The sequence below is a fragment of the Macaca fascicularis genome, chromosome 10 (assembly GCF_037993035.2).
Source record: "Macaca fascicularis isolate 582-1 chromosome 10, T2T-MFA8v1.1".
Taxonomy (NCBI): Eukaryota; Metazoa; Chordata; class Mammalia; order Primates; family Cercopithecidae; genus Macaca; species Macaca fascicularis.
In genome coordinates, this window is record NC_088384.1 from 102,234,915 (window position 1) to 102,249,684 (window position 14,770).

The following is a 14,770-nucleotide window of genomic DNA, read 5'->3' on the forward strand; positions in this document are numbered from 1 at the left end:
AGCTTCTCCTCTTACCCTGCTTTCCTTTTTTTTTTTTTTTTGGAAGTGGAGTGTTGCTCTTGTTGCCCAGGCTGGAGGGCAATGGTGCCATCTCACCTCACTGTAACCTCCGCCTCCTGGGTTCAAGCAATTCTCCTGCCTCAGCCTCTGGAGTAGCTGGGATTACAGGCGTGCACCACCACGCCCTGCTGATTTTTGTATTTTTAGTGAAGACGGAGTTTCACCACGTTGGCCAAGCTGGTCTCGAACTTCTGTCCTCAAGTAATCCGCCCACTTCAGCCTCCCAAAGTGTTGAGATTACAGGTGTGAGCCAACATGCCCGGTCCCTGCTTTACTTTTCACTGTTTCATTGAACACATTTTATCAAACACCTGCTATGTGCCAAGCACTGCTCCAGGCACCCAGGGTTGAAGAAAGACAAGTCCAGACCCTTGTGGAGACTACATTATTCCTCCACCCCAGCCACTTGTCACCCCCAACACACTTTTTCATTTGTGTAATTTCTGTCTCACCTCACTAGAATAAAACTACGTTTTGTTGTGTTTGCTATTGCGTTTCCAGGACCCAGAGCAGACCCTGACACAGAGGCTTTGTGTCTCAATAAACGCTCAATACATAATTGCTGGACGTAGGAATTGATATTTCTAGGTATTAACACTATATCTCAGTGGCCCTTATTTTACTGGGGCCACCTAGCCACCCGGGACAGTAGACATCTTCCCTCTTTTAGACAATGAAACTGAGGCTTAGAGAGGAACAGGTATCCCAGCAGTTTGGGAGGTGGGTGGATCACCTGAGGTCAGGAGTTCGAGACCAGTCTGGCCAACATGAGGAAACCTTGTCTCTACTAAAAATACAAAAATTAGCCAGGAGTGGTGGGGCACTCCTGTAACCCCAGCTACTTGGGAGGCTGAGGCAGGAGAATCTCTTGGCCCTGGGAGATGGAGGTTGCAGTGAGCTGAGATTGCACCACTGCACTCCAGCCTGGGCAACAGAATGAGATGCTGTCTCAAACAAACAAAACACACACACACACACATACACACACAAAACAACAACCACCACAAAAAACTAGAGAGGAACAGGAGCTTGCCAGGGTGGTATAGCGCACCCTTTGCTAAGCCTGGTCCCTTATTTCCAGTTTGGTGACTAATCCCTTCCCCTCAGTCTATTCCTTAAAGGTTCAAACTTCAACATCATGAGGAACTTGTGAGAGCCAGAGGGGAGGAATCTCACAGTGGACTCAGGCAGGGCAGGGCAGCTTGCTTTCCCGGTGGTGTGCTAAGGCAGGAAGCACACTGGACTGGCGATGGGGGTGGGTTGAATCCTACCCACACCACTGACTCCCTATATGACCCTGGGCAGGGCTCTTTCTCTCTTACAGTCTCAGTTTCATTACCTGTAAAATGGGGAGAGGAGTCAGAAAACTACCTCACAAGATGGCTGTGAGGATGCAGAAAGAAATGTGAGTCTGGCGTGGTGTCTCATGCCTGTAATCCCAGCTCTTTGGGAGGCCAAGGTAGGAGGATCGTTTGAGCCCAGGAGCTGGATACCAGCCTGGGCAACACAGCAAGACCCCATTTCTACAAAAAATAAAAAAAAAATTAGCCAGGGGTGATGGTGTGCACCTGTAGTGCCAGCTAATCGGGAGGCTGACGCAGGACTGCTTGAGCCTAGGAATTCAAGGCTGCAGTGAGCTATGATTGCACCACTGCACTGCTGCCTGGGTGACAAAGCGAGACCTTGTTTCAAGAACAATTCCAAAAACCAAAAAGGGAATGTGAGTGGAACAAAGCAGTTTTTAAACTGCAGGGTGGGCTGGGCACAGTGGCTCACACGTGTAATCCCAGCACTTTGGGAGGCCGAGGCAGGCCGATAGCTTGAGCCTGGGAGGTCAAGACTAGTCTAGGCAATATGGCAAAAATCCCGTCTCTACAAAAAATACGAAAATTAGCTGGGCATGGTGGCACACATCTATAGTCCCAGCTACTTGGGAGGCTGAGGTAGGAGGATTGCTTGTGCCTGGATGGTGGAGGTTGCAACGAGCCACTGCACTCCAGCCTGACTGACAGAGAGAGACCCTGTCTAAAAAAAAAAAAAAAAAAAATCAAATAAAAAACCAGAAACCTGCGGGGTGGGGAGTGTGTGCACGTGGCTTACTTCAGTCTTCACTCAGAACGGGGGCTCTTTCCACCCTGGACTCTGGCACAACCATTCCTCATTTATTCCCTGTCTATATCTTCCCATCTGCCATTTCTTATCCTTGGGACGCCCTCCTCCACTCCACCAACCCACACCCTGCTTGCGTTTGGCCAGTGGGCTGGGTAACAGCTCCAGCTTGGCCCAGACTTTCCATATGATCTTAGATCCAACATAGGCCCTGTGGGCGCCTCCGTCCCTCTGTCTATAATATGGGAACAGGGCAGAGAGACTGTGCCTCTCCCTTCTTGCATCCTAGGGTTTGGAGGCTCACCTTGGATGTCAAGCAGAGAGAAATGAGGGTTGCTGGGAGCTTCAGGCACCAGGCGGAAATAGAAGCGGTGCCCGCCTTGGGGCTCGTCTCTGTCCACCACGCTGATGGTCTGGATGAGCTGAAGGGTGAGGAGGGGATAGGGGGCTAGTGGTGAGGCTGAGACCACTCTGGGTCCAGGCAGAGGGTGCTGCTGGCCAGTCCTGGAAGCAACCCCCAGTCCCCAGCCCCTCAGGGGTACCTGGCCTGGCTTGGCATCCTCGCATACAGCTGCCTCGTAGGGTGTGGCCAGTTCTGGGGGATTGTCGTTCACATCCAGGATTCGGATCCTTAGGGATGCCCGGGAGAGCTGGGCATGATTGTCTGTAATGAGAGCACAGGAGCGGGGGAGAGGCAGCAAGTGTGAGATCTAGATAGCCTCCTCTCTACTACAAGGACAACAGTAGGCAGTGGGGTCATGCTGAGAGATTTGTGGGTTAACCAAGCTGGTACAAGGACCAGAACTGGCAACATTTGGGCATAAGTTGAGTAATCATCGCTGTAACCATCACCACCATTACCATCAGCCTTGGCACCAGTGGCATTATCACTACAACCCTCACCACCACAATCACCAGTAGCACCCACTGCCATCACCAACACCGTCACCACTGTTAGCATCAACACCACCATCACCATCTCCACCATGGCCACCTTTGCCATCACCACCGCTATTACTATTACCATTGTCATCATTAAGCCATTACCAATACCACTATTTGCATTATTATCAGTGCGTCTACCAACATAACTATCAGTACTACCATCCCCATTCTTACACTGTTACCATCACCACTGCCATCACCACCACCACCATCAGGTCATCACCATCACTACCATCACTACCATCACCATTAGAATGAACCACATCCTCTAGTACTACACTCATCATCTCTACCATAAATAATACTAAAGCCATCACCATTACCACCCTCACCACCACCACCAACCCCAACACCATCACCAATACCACCTTCACCATCATCATCACCAATACCACCACCATCTCTTCCATAGTCACCACAACCACCACCACCAGCCCACCTATTACTACTATTACCCCATCATAATCACCAATATCACCATCACATCCCTGATCCCCAACAATGCTGCCATCACCACTGCCACCCCTCCCCTCACCACAGAGCACACAGCATGCACCTGGAGCATCTACATTCATTATTTTAAGTATCCTTGCAGAAATCCTGTGGTTTGGTACAATTTCTATCCCCATATTGCAAAGGAGAAACTAAAACATGGGATGCTTTCTAGACGTGGGTCAGGGGCAACTAAACTCCAAGACTTCTGCTTTCTCAAGACCTGATCCTAAACGGGCCAGACAAGTCCAGGGAGGAAAATCTTGGCCAGCAAAACCATGAAGTCCCCACCCCTCCAAGTTGGGATGTCTTCAAGGTCATGGTCCCTGTCTTATTTATCTCTGGGCTACCAGCATTGTGGGATATGGTACAGGTAAATTCTAACATATTAATATTTGCTGAATGAATGAATGAAGCCTGGAAAGACTGAGACAGCAGGAGGCTTGAATTCCAGGCATGGCTGTGTCCCTGACCCAGTATTTGGTCTTGGGTAAGACCCTGCCTTCTCTGACATCAGTTTCCACACCTGGAAAATAAACAGAGCATAGTGATTACGAGCAATGCTGGGTAGTTCTGATTCCAGCTCTGTGGCTACATGTCTGTGTAATCCGAGCCATGTCACGTGACCTCCCTGTGCCTCAATTTTCTCACCTGCAAAATGGGTCCAATATTGACCCACTTATGCCTAGCGTTCCATTATTGGAATGCTAAGCATGTGAGAGTTATTTATATCCTAGGTCATCGCCAAGGTCTGATTGCAAAAATTCAAAAAATTACAACCTCAGGCACAAATGGGTTAATAGGTAGGTGAAGAGACAGATTGAGTTAATATCTGCAGGGCATTTAAAACTGTGTGTACTACACATAGCAAGTGCTATATAAGCATTTGTAAATAAACAGACATCCTCGCAGGGTCCTATTAGCAATGACATTAAATAATTCTAGGATGTGGAATACTTTATCCCAGCCTGTCCTGTCTGAGCAGTGCCCTGAGTGTTGGTGCTTTCTAAGCCCTCACCAGCCCAGACCTCTGAGTGCTCTCTGGTGCCCCATCCTCTGCTATCTTGGTTACATATTCATTACTGACATGTTCATTACTGACATGTTCTACCTGCCAGTGACCTCAGGAACATCTCCTGGAGGAGGAAACCACACCTCACTTCCAAGCAGTGACTTGGAAGATGGGGCTTTCTGGCTGGGCTAGCAGGGAGCTCTTTTAGGGGCAGCCTGAAAGCTTCCAGGTATCCAGGCTCCCCATGAGTTTCACGGGGAGTGGGACTGGTCGGCTGCCTCCTGCTGTGAACTCAGGATCCACTGTGTGCTGATGGCAGCTGCTCACGTGTTGATAAAGAGAGAAATAGAGATAAGAAGGCAGGTACAGCCACCTCCTGCGGGGGGCAGTCAGGAAAAGGAGGGGGCTGGGTTCTTAATTAACTCAGACCCTGGCTTCTCTCTGGAGTTCCCCTTAGCCAGGGGCACATTATCTTCTAAGCTCACCAGATCTGCCATTCCAGTGATTACAGGGGGCTTTTCCGGGGTGAGAGATGGGAGTCGTGACTGGGGATGCCGGATGAACCGTTATTTTTAAGAGTGCGTTGCCGGCGAATTTCAACAGACAGACGGTGGGTGCTTTTGGGAAGAAGGGGGCGAGGCCCACAGCCAGGAACAGGCGCCTCTCTCCCAGCAGAGGCAGGGGAGAGTAGAGGGGGTGGCCAGGGCACCTTCCCCCTGCAGTGGAGGGTGGTGGGGGTATATGGGCTGGAGGGAGAGACAGGGTCCTATGGGCCATGTCGAAGGTAGAGCAGGATGGACTGCTGAGTGGGTGATCCCCTCCTGGATCCTCATTGTGGATGAGACCCCCATTATAGCACCTTTGCTTTGGCTCGGCTTCTCTTACCTCTTCTTTTAAAATGTCATAGGTCACCTTGTGAGAAAGCCCTAATGCCCTTGGCATGAGTTAGAGTCTCAGACCTAAGCGGCGGGGCAGCTGAGTGACCTTTAAATTGCCAAAGTTGCCAGCTGCATTTTCTTTTCTAGGAACTCCTGAATTTAGAGCTGGCCTGGGATCCCAGAGCTCATGGACTGCCCAAGGTCAGCACTCATTGCCACTGCCATTGCCATTGTGGCAGTGGGTCTCCAGCACGGCTGTACATTACAATCACCTGGGAAGCCTTTAGAAAACACCGATGGCCAAGGCTTGGTCATTTATTTATTTATTTATTTTAACAGCTTCAGAGGATCAGCCTGTAGCAAGGTTTGCAAACCACTACCCTACGGTGACTGGGAGGTGGGGGAATCCAGCCTGACTGCCTTCCTCCAAACCCCTCCTATCACAATTAGAATCATTTGTAAGAATGGAAAATAATCCTATTTTTTGCCACCTTAAATGTTTCTGGGATAAAACAAGGAATCTGTTTATTAATCTTCACCTCTGTGTAGGATTTTCCAATTCATAACACTCTCTTATTATGACCTCATGTGATCCTTGAAATAACCCTTGAAGAAGGCCTTGTTAAACCCACTTTCTGGATGAGGAAACAGAGGTCCATGGAGGGGCAGGATTTTCCCCACAGCCCTAGGGGAGTCAGCAGCAGACCTGGGGTTGGGTCCGAAGCCTCCCAACTCCAAGTTCAGTGCTTGGTCCTGATACAATATCAGGGTCCCTCCTGCTGCCTGGGCATTTGTCCATTCAGCGGCAGCTACAGCTTACACCCAGGCCCAAGTGGATCTCACCCAATGGCCAGTGGCAGGTGTCCCCTCCAAGGACTGGGTCCCCCACAGCCCTCCCCTCTTGGCTTTTCAGTTCAGCTGACTGACATGCAAATTAGTTTAATTATTTCTTCTTCTAAAATAAATTATATTTTGCAGTAGCTGCAATATGTTGTGTCAGGCAAAATTACATTCAATATTTTTAAACTAATTGATGCAGCCTTGAGGAAGGCTGATTGACAGCCCGGGGCTGAGCAGGCCTGCAGCCTTAACCGATTCCTAAATTAAAATTAAACGTGCTTTGGCCCGGTGCTTCCTCCTTGAGCTGCCTCACCATTAATCCGGGGAGGTGGCAGGTGAAGCCCCGGGGGTCTGAGGGACCTGCGGAGGCCGGGCAGCTCAGGGTGCCTCGGGGAGAGACCAAACTCGGAGCAGGAGAACTGCTGTGCAGTGGGGCAGGTCTCTCACCTTCACTGGGCCTCAGAGTTTCTTCTGTATAATGGATGGGGGATTGGACTGGACAATCTGGAACTGAAACCTGTGGTTTTTGCTGACAGTTGTGGATCAAGCATCTCCTTTGTACCAAGGACACAGCATGAACAAGACAGCACGGTCTCGGTCTAGTGGCAGGGACAGACATTACTCCAGACTGTGATAAGGGCTGAGGGAAGAAGCTCAGGAGCTGCGAGAGCTTGGAGCAGGGATCTTGCCTGGTGGGATGCAGGATGTTTTTCCCGGAAAAACATGATATTTCTGTTGAGTCCTGGCGAGTCCTGACTGGGAAGTAATCGCATGAGGGGCAAGGGAAAGGAAAGATTGTCTTAGGCAGTGGGATCAGCACATGCAAAGGCCCTGGGGTGGGAGGGGAGGATGTGGATCTCTTCCAAGCAGGATCCCAGCCCCTACTAGAATTCCTCATTTGACATCTGGACCAACCTGAGTGGGCGTGGGAATGGGGCTGGGGGCCAATGGGAAGGGCAAAGGAGACGGGGCCTGGCCTGGTGCCCCTGTTAGGGCACTCCTATGAATGTGCTCCTCCCTGGAAGAATGGCAACAAACACATATTAAGCACGTGCCAAGACCAGGGTCTGGACTGCCCCATTTCGTCCTGTCAACCACAGTGGGAGGCAGGGACTGGGACTGTTGCTGTTTTACTGATGAGGAAACGGGCTCCGAGGGGTGAGATGACTTGCCCAAGGTCTCATAGGAGCTGGTACTTGAAACTGGGTCTGGTTTTAAAGGGGAGTTTTTAACCACCACATGGTGTTGCCTTTTTTGTCTTTAGCTGTCAGAATGCATCTTGCCTTCAAGGCCCTGAACAAATTTCCCTGCTTCCTCCAGGAAGCTCTCCTTGATTGCTCTAGGTTCTGGGCGATCCAAGGATAAGCCCAAGTCCGCCATGCCCACAGGGTCCCCCATGAGCATGCTGCTGTGGCCTCTCCAGCCTCGTCACTACTCCACCCTCCCTCTTCCACTCTGCTCCGAGTTTGCTCCTTTACCTCCTTCAGGTCTTGGCCCAGATTTCTTCTCGGAGAGGCCTCCCCTAAAGACCTTATTTCCATGCGCCCTTTGCCATCCTACCAAACACCACTTCCCTGCCTTATTCCTCTTTGTAGCATTTACCCAGCACCCTCTGTTTTTATTGAACTTTCTCATCCTCTCTCTTCTCCCCTAGAATGTAAGCAGAATTTGTGTATATTTTCTTTACTGCTGTATCCCCAGTAACTGTGTGTATGCTACATAGTAGGTGCTTAATAAAGGTGTGTCAGAGGAATGGATTCCACTGTCTGTGGCATCTCTGACCATGGCCATGCTCCAGGAGGGATGCTGGGGAGGTGCAGGGGAGAAACTGAGACCTTCTTGGATGAACTGACTCTGTCGTATCAGGGGTTGCGTCCCCTCCATTTCAGAAGCAGTCTAGTGCTGGGACCCTCTTCCTGCCTCTCCCTTTCTCTGTCTCTTGACCAAGGTTTTCTCATCAATAAAACAAATGGAGTTGGATTCTGTGGCTCTCCTTGGCTGTCACAGAGAAAGACAGAAGCCTAGACAGAAACAGAGAAGTGAAGCTGCAAGAGTGGGAGTGGGAGTGGGAAGGAGAGTGGGGGGTGGGGTGGGAGGGGGAGAGAGAGAGGAGAGAGATCAGCTCAAAGAAAGCGCCTTCCCTCTCGCTTGCAGTGTTGGGGACTGAGCAGAGCTTGGACCCTCTTCTCCACTGGCCCTCCAGCCCCTCCCTCCTCCCTGAGGGAGTTAAATTGCATCCAAACACCAGGCTCTGATTAGAGCTGGCCAGCTGGGCAGGAAGATTTATCATCCCAATTACAAACCCGCCAAGACAAGCAGGCAGGACAGTGAGGCGTGCGGGGCGAGAAGATGGGGGTGCTCCAGGGAAGTGGGTGTCAGGGCAGCCAGCAGCGAACTCCTTGCACTCCCTGCCCTGTCCCCACGCCCCCACAATGGGAGCAGGAGGCTCAGGTGCCCTCTCTGTCCCTTGGAGGGACTTTGATGATCTATTTGTTTTCCACATTGAGACTGGAAGCTTTGACCTTATTGGGGGGAAGTTTGTTCCTCCAAGGAAAGGGTGGGGGAGGACTTCTGGGTGAAGCAGGGACCCTGAAATCATAACGTCCCTGAAACTCAAAGGGGAGATGGGGGAACTTTCCTTCCCCAGGAGCTGAACTGGTCCCTAATGTTCTAGGCTGTCCTACTCCATGGATATCACAAAATCTTTGTTCCTGTTGAGGTCTGTTAGGTATTCAAGGTGGTACAGGATCCCAGGAGTCATCCAGTCCAAGGGGAGCCCAGGCCTGATTTGCATACCTCTAGTGACAGGGAGCTCACTGCGTCTTGAAGCAGCCCCTTCCATGTCGAGCTGTGACATGTCTCTTTCCCCAGGCAGCCTCCCTGGAGCTCCCAACCACCTGCCCTGGTCCTGCCCTGGACCCTCCAGCCCAAAGCTGAGCCTGACAGCTTCCCATATGTTCCCCCGACTCCACGTTTGCCCCCTCCAAGCCACCCTTCCCACAAACCCGAGGGAACATTGGGGACTAAACATCTGATCATGCTGCTCTTCTGCTCAAAGACCTGTGCTGGCTCCCTGTCACCTCCAGGAGATGTCTGGTTCCTCATGAGACACCAAGGCCCTTTCTGTACAGGCCCAGTGAGCTTCTTCACTCACGCCTTGCATCACCTGCTCCGGACACCCTCCAGCCCCAGAGACTGGCCACACCTAGCCTCTCTGTTTTCAAAATGGGCCTCGGACATCCAAGCTCCCAGGCCTTTGCACACAGGGGGCTTTCTGCTGGGAGCACCTGAATCCCCTTTCTGCCCATGGAAAAACTTCCTTGGCCTTTGAAACCCAGCTCAGGCGTCCTCTCGGCCAGGTGCTAATGCTCATGCCTGTAATCCCAGTGCTTTGGGAGGGCAAGGTGGGAGGATTGCTTGAGCCCAGGAGTTGGACACAAGCCTGGGTAACATAGTGAGAGTCCCCTCTCTACCAAAACCAAACAAAAACCACACACACACACACACACACACACACACACACACACACACAAGAGAACAAAAAATAGATGTCCCCTCCTCTGAGAAGGGTTTTCTGGCCCTCGCTGGGCGGGCCAGTCTCTCCCCTCCCTGCTCCTCAGGAATCGCCATGACCCCATGACTTTCACTCTGTATTGTCACTGACTGTCAGTGGGTCTCTCCCCACCCACCTGTGAACTCTCGGGTCAGTGGCCAAGCCTTGTTCATCACCGGGTCCCAGAGCCCAGTCCAGGCTGGGGTGGGTGATAAGAGGCCCCAGAAAACACTGGCTGCGGGTACATGGCTTGTGGGTGTGTGGGGGGGTCCCTGCAGGAGAAACTGAGCACTTTCTGCTGCTCAGACCCCACTGCGACCTTCACTCCCCATCCCTGCCCCTTCCTCCAGCCTCCTTAGGCCTCCTCTATGGTCCTTCTGAGAGGCACAGACTGGGAGTCAGAAAGCCTCATGGGAGGACTCCCTTTCTTGGCCTCCGTCTCCTCAGGTACAAAACAGGATGGGTACAGGGCTGGAGCCCATGATCTCTGACACTCCCTCTCCTCTCAGATTCTCTCTCTGACTTAATAGAGCACCTACTATGTGTCAGGCACACAGTAGGAACCTGTGCTAAGCACTTGAGGCACATTATTTCTAATCCTTGGGGGATTTATGTTTTACAGAAAGCACTCAGCACAATGCCTGGCATATTGTAAGCTTTAAGTAAATAGAAGCTGCTATTACTAACTATTTTTTGAGATAGAGTCTCGGTCTGTCTCCTAGGCTGGAGTGCAGTGGCGTAATCTCGGCCCACTGCAATCTCCACCTCCCAGGTTCGAGCAATTATCCTGCCTCAGGCTCCCACGTAGTTGGAATTACAGGTGCCCACCACCACACCCGGCTAATTTTTGTACTTTTAGTAGAGATGGGGTTTCACCATGTTGGCCAGGCTGGTCTTGAACTCCTGACCTCAGGTGATCCGCCCGCCTTGGCCTCCCAAAGTGCTAGGATTACAGGTGTGAATCACTGTGCCCAGCTGGAAGCTGCTATTATTAATAGTTACCATTGTCACAGTCATCCAATAAAGTAAGTATGAGTATCACCATTTTATAGATGAGAAAACCAAGGTAACAAGATGGGGAGTGGCATGTCCAGGCCCACGCAACTGGGAGCCATGCGACTAGAAGCATTTCTTCTCCATCATGCATTCCTGTTTTTCCAACTTCCAGCACGCAAGCCCGTTCATTCATCCCTTCAGTAAACACACATGCCTACTGTGTGCCTGGCCTGTGTGAGTGCTGCAGGTACAGACTGGGCCCTGCCCTCATGGAAGGTACCGTTTCCTGAGGAAGAGCGATCTTCACTGAATACTCACACAGATGCATCTAAAAACCATAACACGTGCTCTGTGGCATGAAGGGAAAAGCAGGGTTCTGTGAGACGTGACTTGGCCGGGGGTGACCCAGATGGGGAAGCTTCTGGCGAGTCTGGTTAACCCTTTGCTGTCCTGGACATCTAGCTATTACTCCTCCAGATCAGCTTAGGGCTGGATGACTCCTGAGAGGGTGACTGGGTACCCCCCTTGGTACTGCCCCCTCCCAGTGTTGGCTTTCCAAGTCTCCCCTAGATCCCCCCAGCCAGTCTCTTTGAAGACTGTCCCTTTACAACTGCCCTTTCCACCGAAGGATTCAGACACAAATTGTACTTTAAATTCAATATCGGTCATTAATATTTCATGATTACAAAACGTTAAAGATAATGTCAGTGGAAGGAGCGTCTGCATGGGCAGAATGGATGACTCAGAAGTTCGGGAGAGGGGAGCCGGCATACTAAGTGGCTCGGGAGTCTTTGAGGTAATCCAGTATGACAGGCGGCGGCTCCCGGCTGAGTGCAACATTCTCCGAGGTGCTCACCAAGCGCCGCCGCTGTGTATAAATATTTCCCCTCTGATTCTTGTCACCTCATGTTTGTTATGACTGGGAGCAGGTGGGGCCGTCGTGACCCTCTGAGTTTCTCTTCTGTTTTTGAGGAAGCCAAATGGACGCTTTGGCAGGAGGGCATGGGGCTGGGTGGGCAGACCCGATGGCCATGAACCTGGGGCTCTGGCTGGCTCCTGGGAGGCGGGAGATCTTGGGTTGAGCCTGCCCCTGCCTGGACTTGCTCGTGATCTTGGGGCCATCCCTGTTCTTCCCTGAGCCTCTGTTTCCTCATCTGTAAAATGGGGGTAATAAGTTTGTTCTCATCTCATGGAGATGGTGAAAAGGAAGAGTGGGTCAGTTATTTGTGATAGTTTTTTTTTTTTTTTTTGAGACAGAGTCTTGCTCTGTTGCCCAGGCTGGAGCGCAGGGGCATGATCTCAGCTCACTGCAACCTCTGCCTTTGGGTTCAAGTGATTCTAGTGCCTCAGCCTCCCCAGTAGCTGGGATTATAGGCGCGCGCCACCATGCCCAGTTAATTTTTGTATTTTTAGTAGACATGGGGTTTCGCCATGCTGGCCAGGCTGGTCTCGAACTCTTGAACTCAAGTGATCCGACCCCCTTGGCCTCCCAAAGTACTGGGATTACAGGCGTTAGCCACTGTGCCTGACCTGTGAGAGCTCTTGATTTTGTGCCAGCACCAGGGAAACAGGACTGGAGGGGCAGCTGAGGAGAGCCGAGCTCTGAAGTCAGGCAGGTTGGGGTTGGGAATCTGGACAAATGACTTCGCCTTGCTGAGTCAGTTTCCTCATCCCCACAGTGAAGATGGCAGTAGAATGGACACCCCTTAGGGGTGAAGATTTCATGAGCTCATCACAACAAAGGGCCTGGAACAGAGTCAAGACTGACAGATACCATCAACTGAGCACTTACTAAGCACCAACCACTAGGCTAAGTTCTTCCCATGAGCTATGCTGTTTGATCCTCCCACCAGCTCTCTGAAGCAAAACAATTCCTTTTCCCATTAATTAATATCCTGGGTGAGGAGTGGGCAGGGGCTGGGGATTGCAGCTCAGAGAAGGGGAGTCTCAAGCCCAGTGGCTCGTCTTCTCTTTTCAGAGATACATCTCCTTCCCCACGGTCAGTTACTGGGGTTGATGGATGGGAAGGGGGGGGGCTCAGAGAGGGGAGAGTGCCCAGAAAAGGGAGGCCATGCAGCAATGCTGTGGGAACCAAGCACTCCTGGTCCAAATCCCAGCTTTGCCAGTGCACATCTTCGGCAAGCAAGTTTCCTAACTCTCCAAGCCTCAATTTTCCCATCAGGAAAATGGGTGCTAATCATGCTACAGATCATAATTCAATAAAGTATGTGCTAGAAAGCATCTAGGCCAGGTTATATATATATAGAGTAAAAATTGTAAAATGTTTGTGGAGGAGTACCCCTCCCCTGATTCTCTCTCCTGTGAAATGGCAGCCTTACAGGCTTTGTATGCTATTCTAGCTGCTTTCTGAAAGAGACCCACTGGGTAGAAACACAATGCTTAACCCAAGAGGAGACTATTGCTGGCGGTGGGACATTGGGCTGGTGATAGGCTGGTGGCAGGGGGTGAGGGGGCGTGTATCTGTGGGTAGGGAGAGGAGGCATCCCTGCCCAGCATCCAGGCCAGTCCTCCCTGGCTCCGTCTGCAGCCCAGAGCCTCAGTTGCTACCCAGGGAGCAGCTTTGAGGAGGCAAGGAGGGGGAGCTCTCTTCCCCCAAGTCCAGCCGCCACTTCCTCTCCAGCCACCTTTGTTATCTCCCTTTCATGCCGTGGAGGAGTGGATTCAAAGGCTCCAGAGCAGCAGGCACTGAGGTCTGAGCCAGCTTTGTATTTCCTTTTAAACTGCAGTTGAAAGAGACGAAGGGAACTTCAGCCTAGGGACTTCCTCGGCCCCAGAATGGGCCAGTGGGGCCTGGGAAATGGGGGGATGGCAGCTAGGGGAGGAGGAAGAGGGCTGGCAGGAGGAGCTTGGGGCAGGAGAGGCCTGGGGCAGAGAGGCCTGGGGTCCTGATGGGCAGAGGCAAGTTTGAATGTTGCCTACCCACCTGCAGCTCAGAGACTCAACCATATTCCTGTTGTCATGATTGCTTACTGGTGACTCTGTTGATGCCTGAGACCTTGAGGGCTGACAGGGTAGAGAAGCTGGGAGATCAGGTGGAGGCCACGGCAGTGGCAGTGTTGCTCTGGGCATGGAGGAAGCCTGAAGGCACTTCCCCTGGCCCCTCTCCCGGTGCTCTCAGCTCCTCACCTCCACAGCCTTACTTACCTGGATGCCATGTCTCAGGGTTCTTTTTCTTTCTCTCCCAACTCACGTTTCTCCCTAGCTGCACCAAACAGACAGACAGACACACACACATGCGCACACACACACACGTACACGTACTCTTCCAGAAACTCAGGGCAAGCACCCTGAAGTCATCCTTGACACGTCTCCATCTCTCCCCAGGACATCAGCCCATGAGCAGGTCCCACTGGCTCTATCTTCAGCCCGTATCCCAAAGCCAGCCACTTCTCCCCTCCTTCTCACCTCTTCTGTAGCTACTGCCCTGGGCCAGGCCATGGTGCTATCTCCTAAGCACTATTGCTTTCGGCTTCTAGCTAAGCCCCCGTTTTCCCCTCAGGCTCCAGGCTCTTCTCAATGCAGCTGCCAGAGGTACCCTGACTGAGAACATCCCTCCTCTCTCCAAACGCCTCCAATGACTCCAAATTCATTTGGAGTAAAGTCCAAAGACCCTCCAGTGACTCTGGCTGACCATGCTGCCCCTCATCAACCACACTGGCCTCTTTGCTGTTCCTCCAACATGCTTGGCAAATTACACCGCAGGGCCTTTGCACTGGCTGTTCCCCCTGCTTGGAATGTTCTTCCTCCAGATGTCAGCATGACTTTCCCACCTTTTGAGGTCTTTGTTGAAATGTCTTTTCCTCATCTCTTAGATGTTCCCCTAAGAGAAGCAATGCCCCTCCTCCTCCCAGTTCCATTTCCCAG

General features: G+C 51.7%; 1 protein-coding gene across 6 annotated transcripts in view; it reads right to left on the bottom strand.

The window, feature by feature from the left end:
* The window catches only part of CDH22 (cadherin 22), a 135,171-nt gene that overhangs the window by 10,134 nt on the left and 110,267 nt on the right, over nucleotides 1-14,770 (bottom strand). For 4 of the 6 annotated variants that reach the window (XR_012419475.1, XM_045363046.3, XM_065523224.2 and 1 more), the window contains 2 exons: nucleotides 2,712-2,833; nucleotides 2,474-2,591 (listed from right to left, as the gene is read on the bottom strand). The exons of 1 other annotated variant lie outside the window; for it this stretch is intronic. Coding sequence is in view for 4 of the 5 variants with exons in the window: in XM_045363046.3 (XP_045218981.2) it covers nucleotides 2,474-2,591; nucleotides 2,712-2,833 (240 nt within the window). In the remaining variant the exon portion in view is untranslated. Of the gene's footprint in view, nucleotides 1-1,404; nucleotides 1,584-2,473; nucleotides 2,592-2,711; nucleotides 2,834-14,770 lie in introns of those variants that run through there. One more of the 6 variants, XM_074005419.1, reaches the window with a different exon arrangement.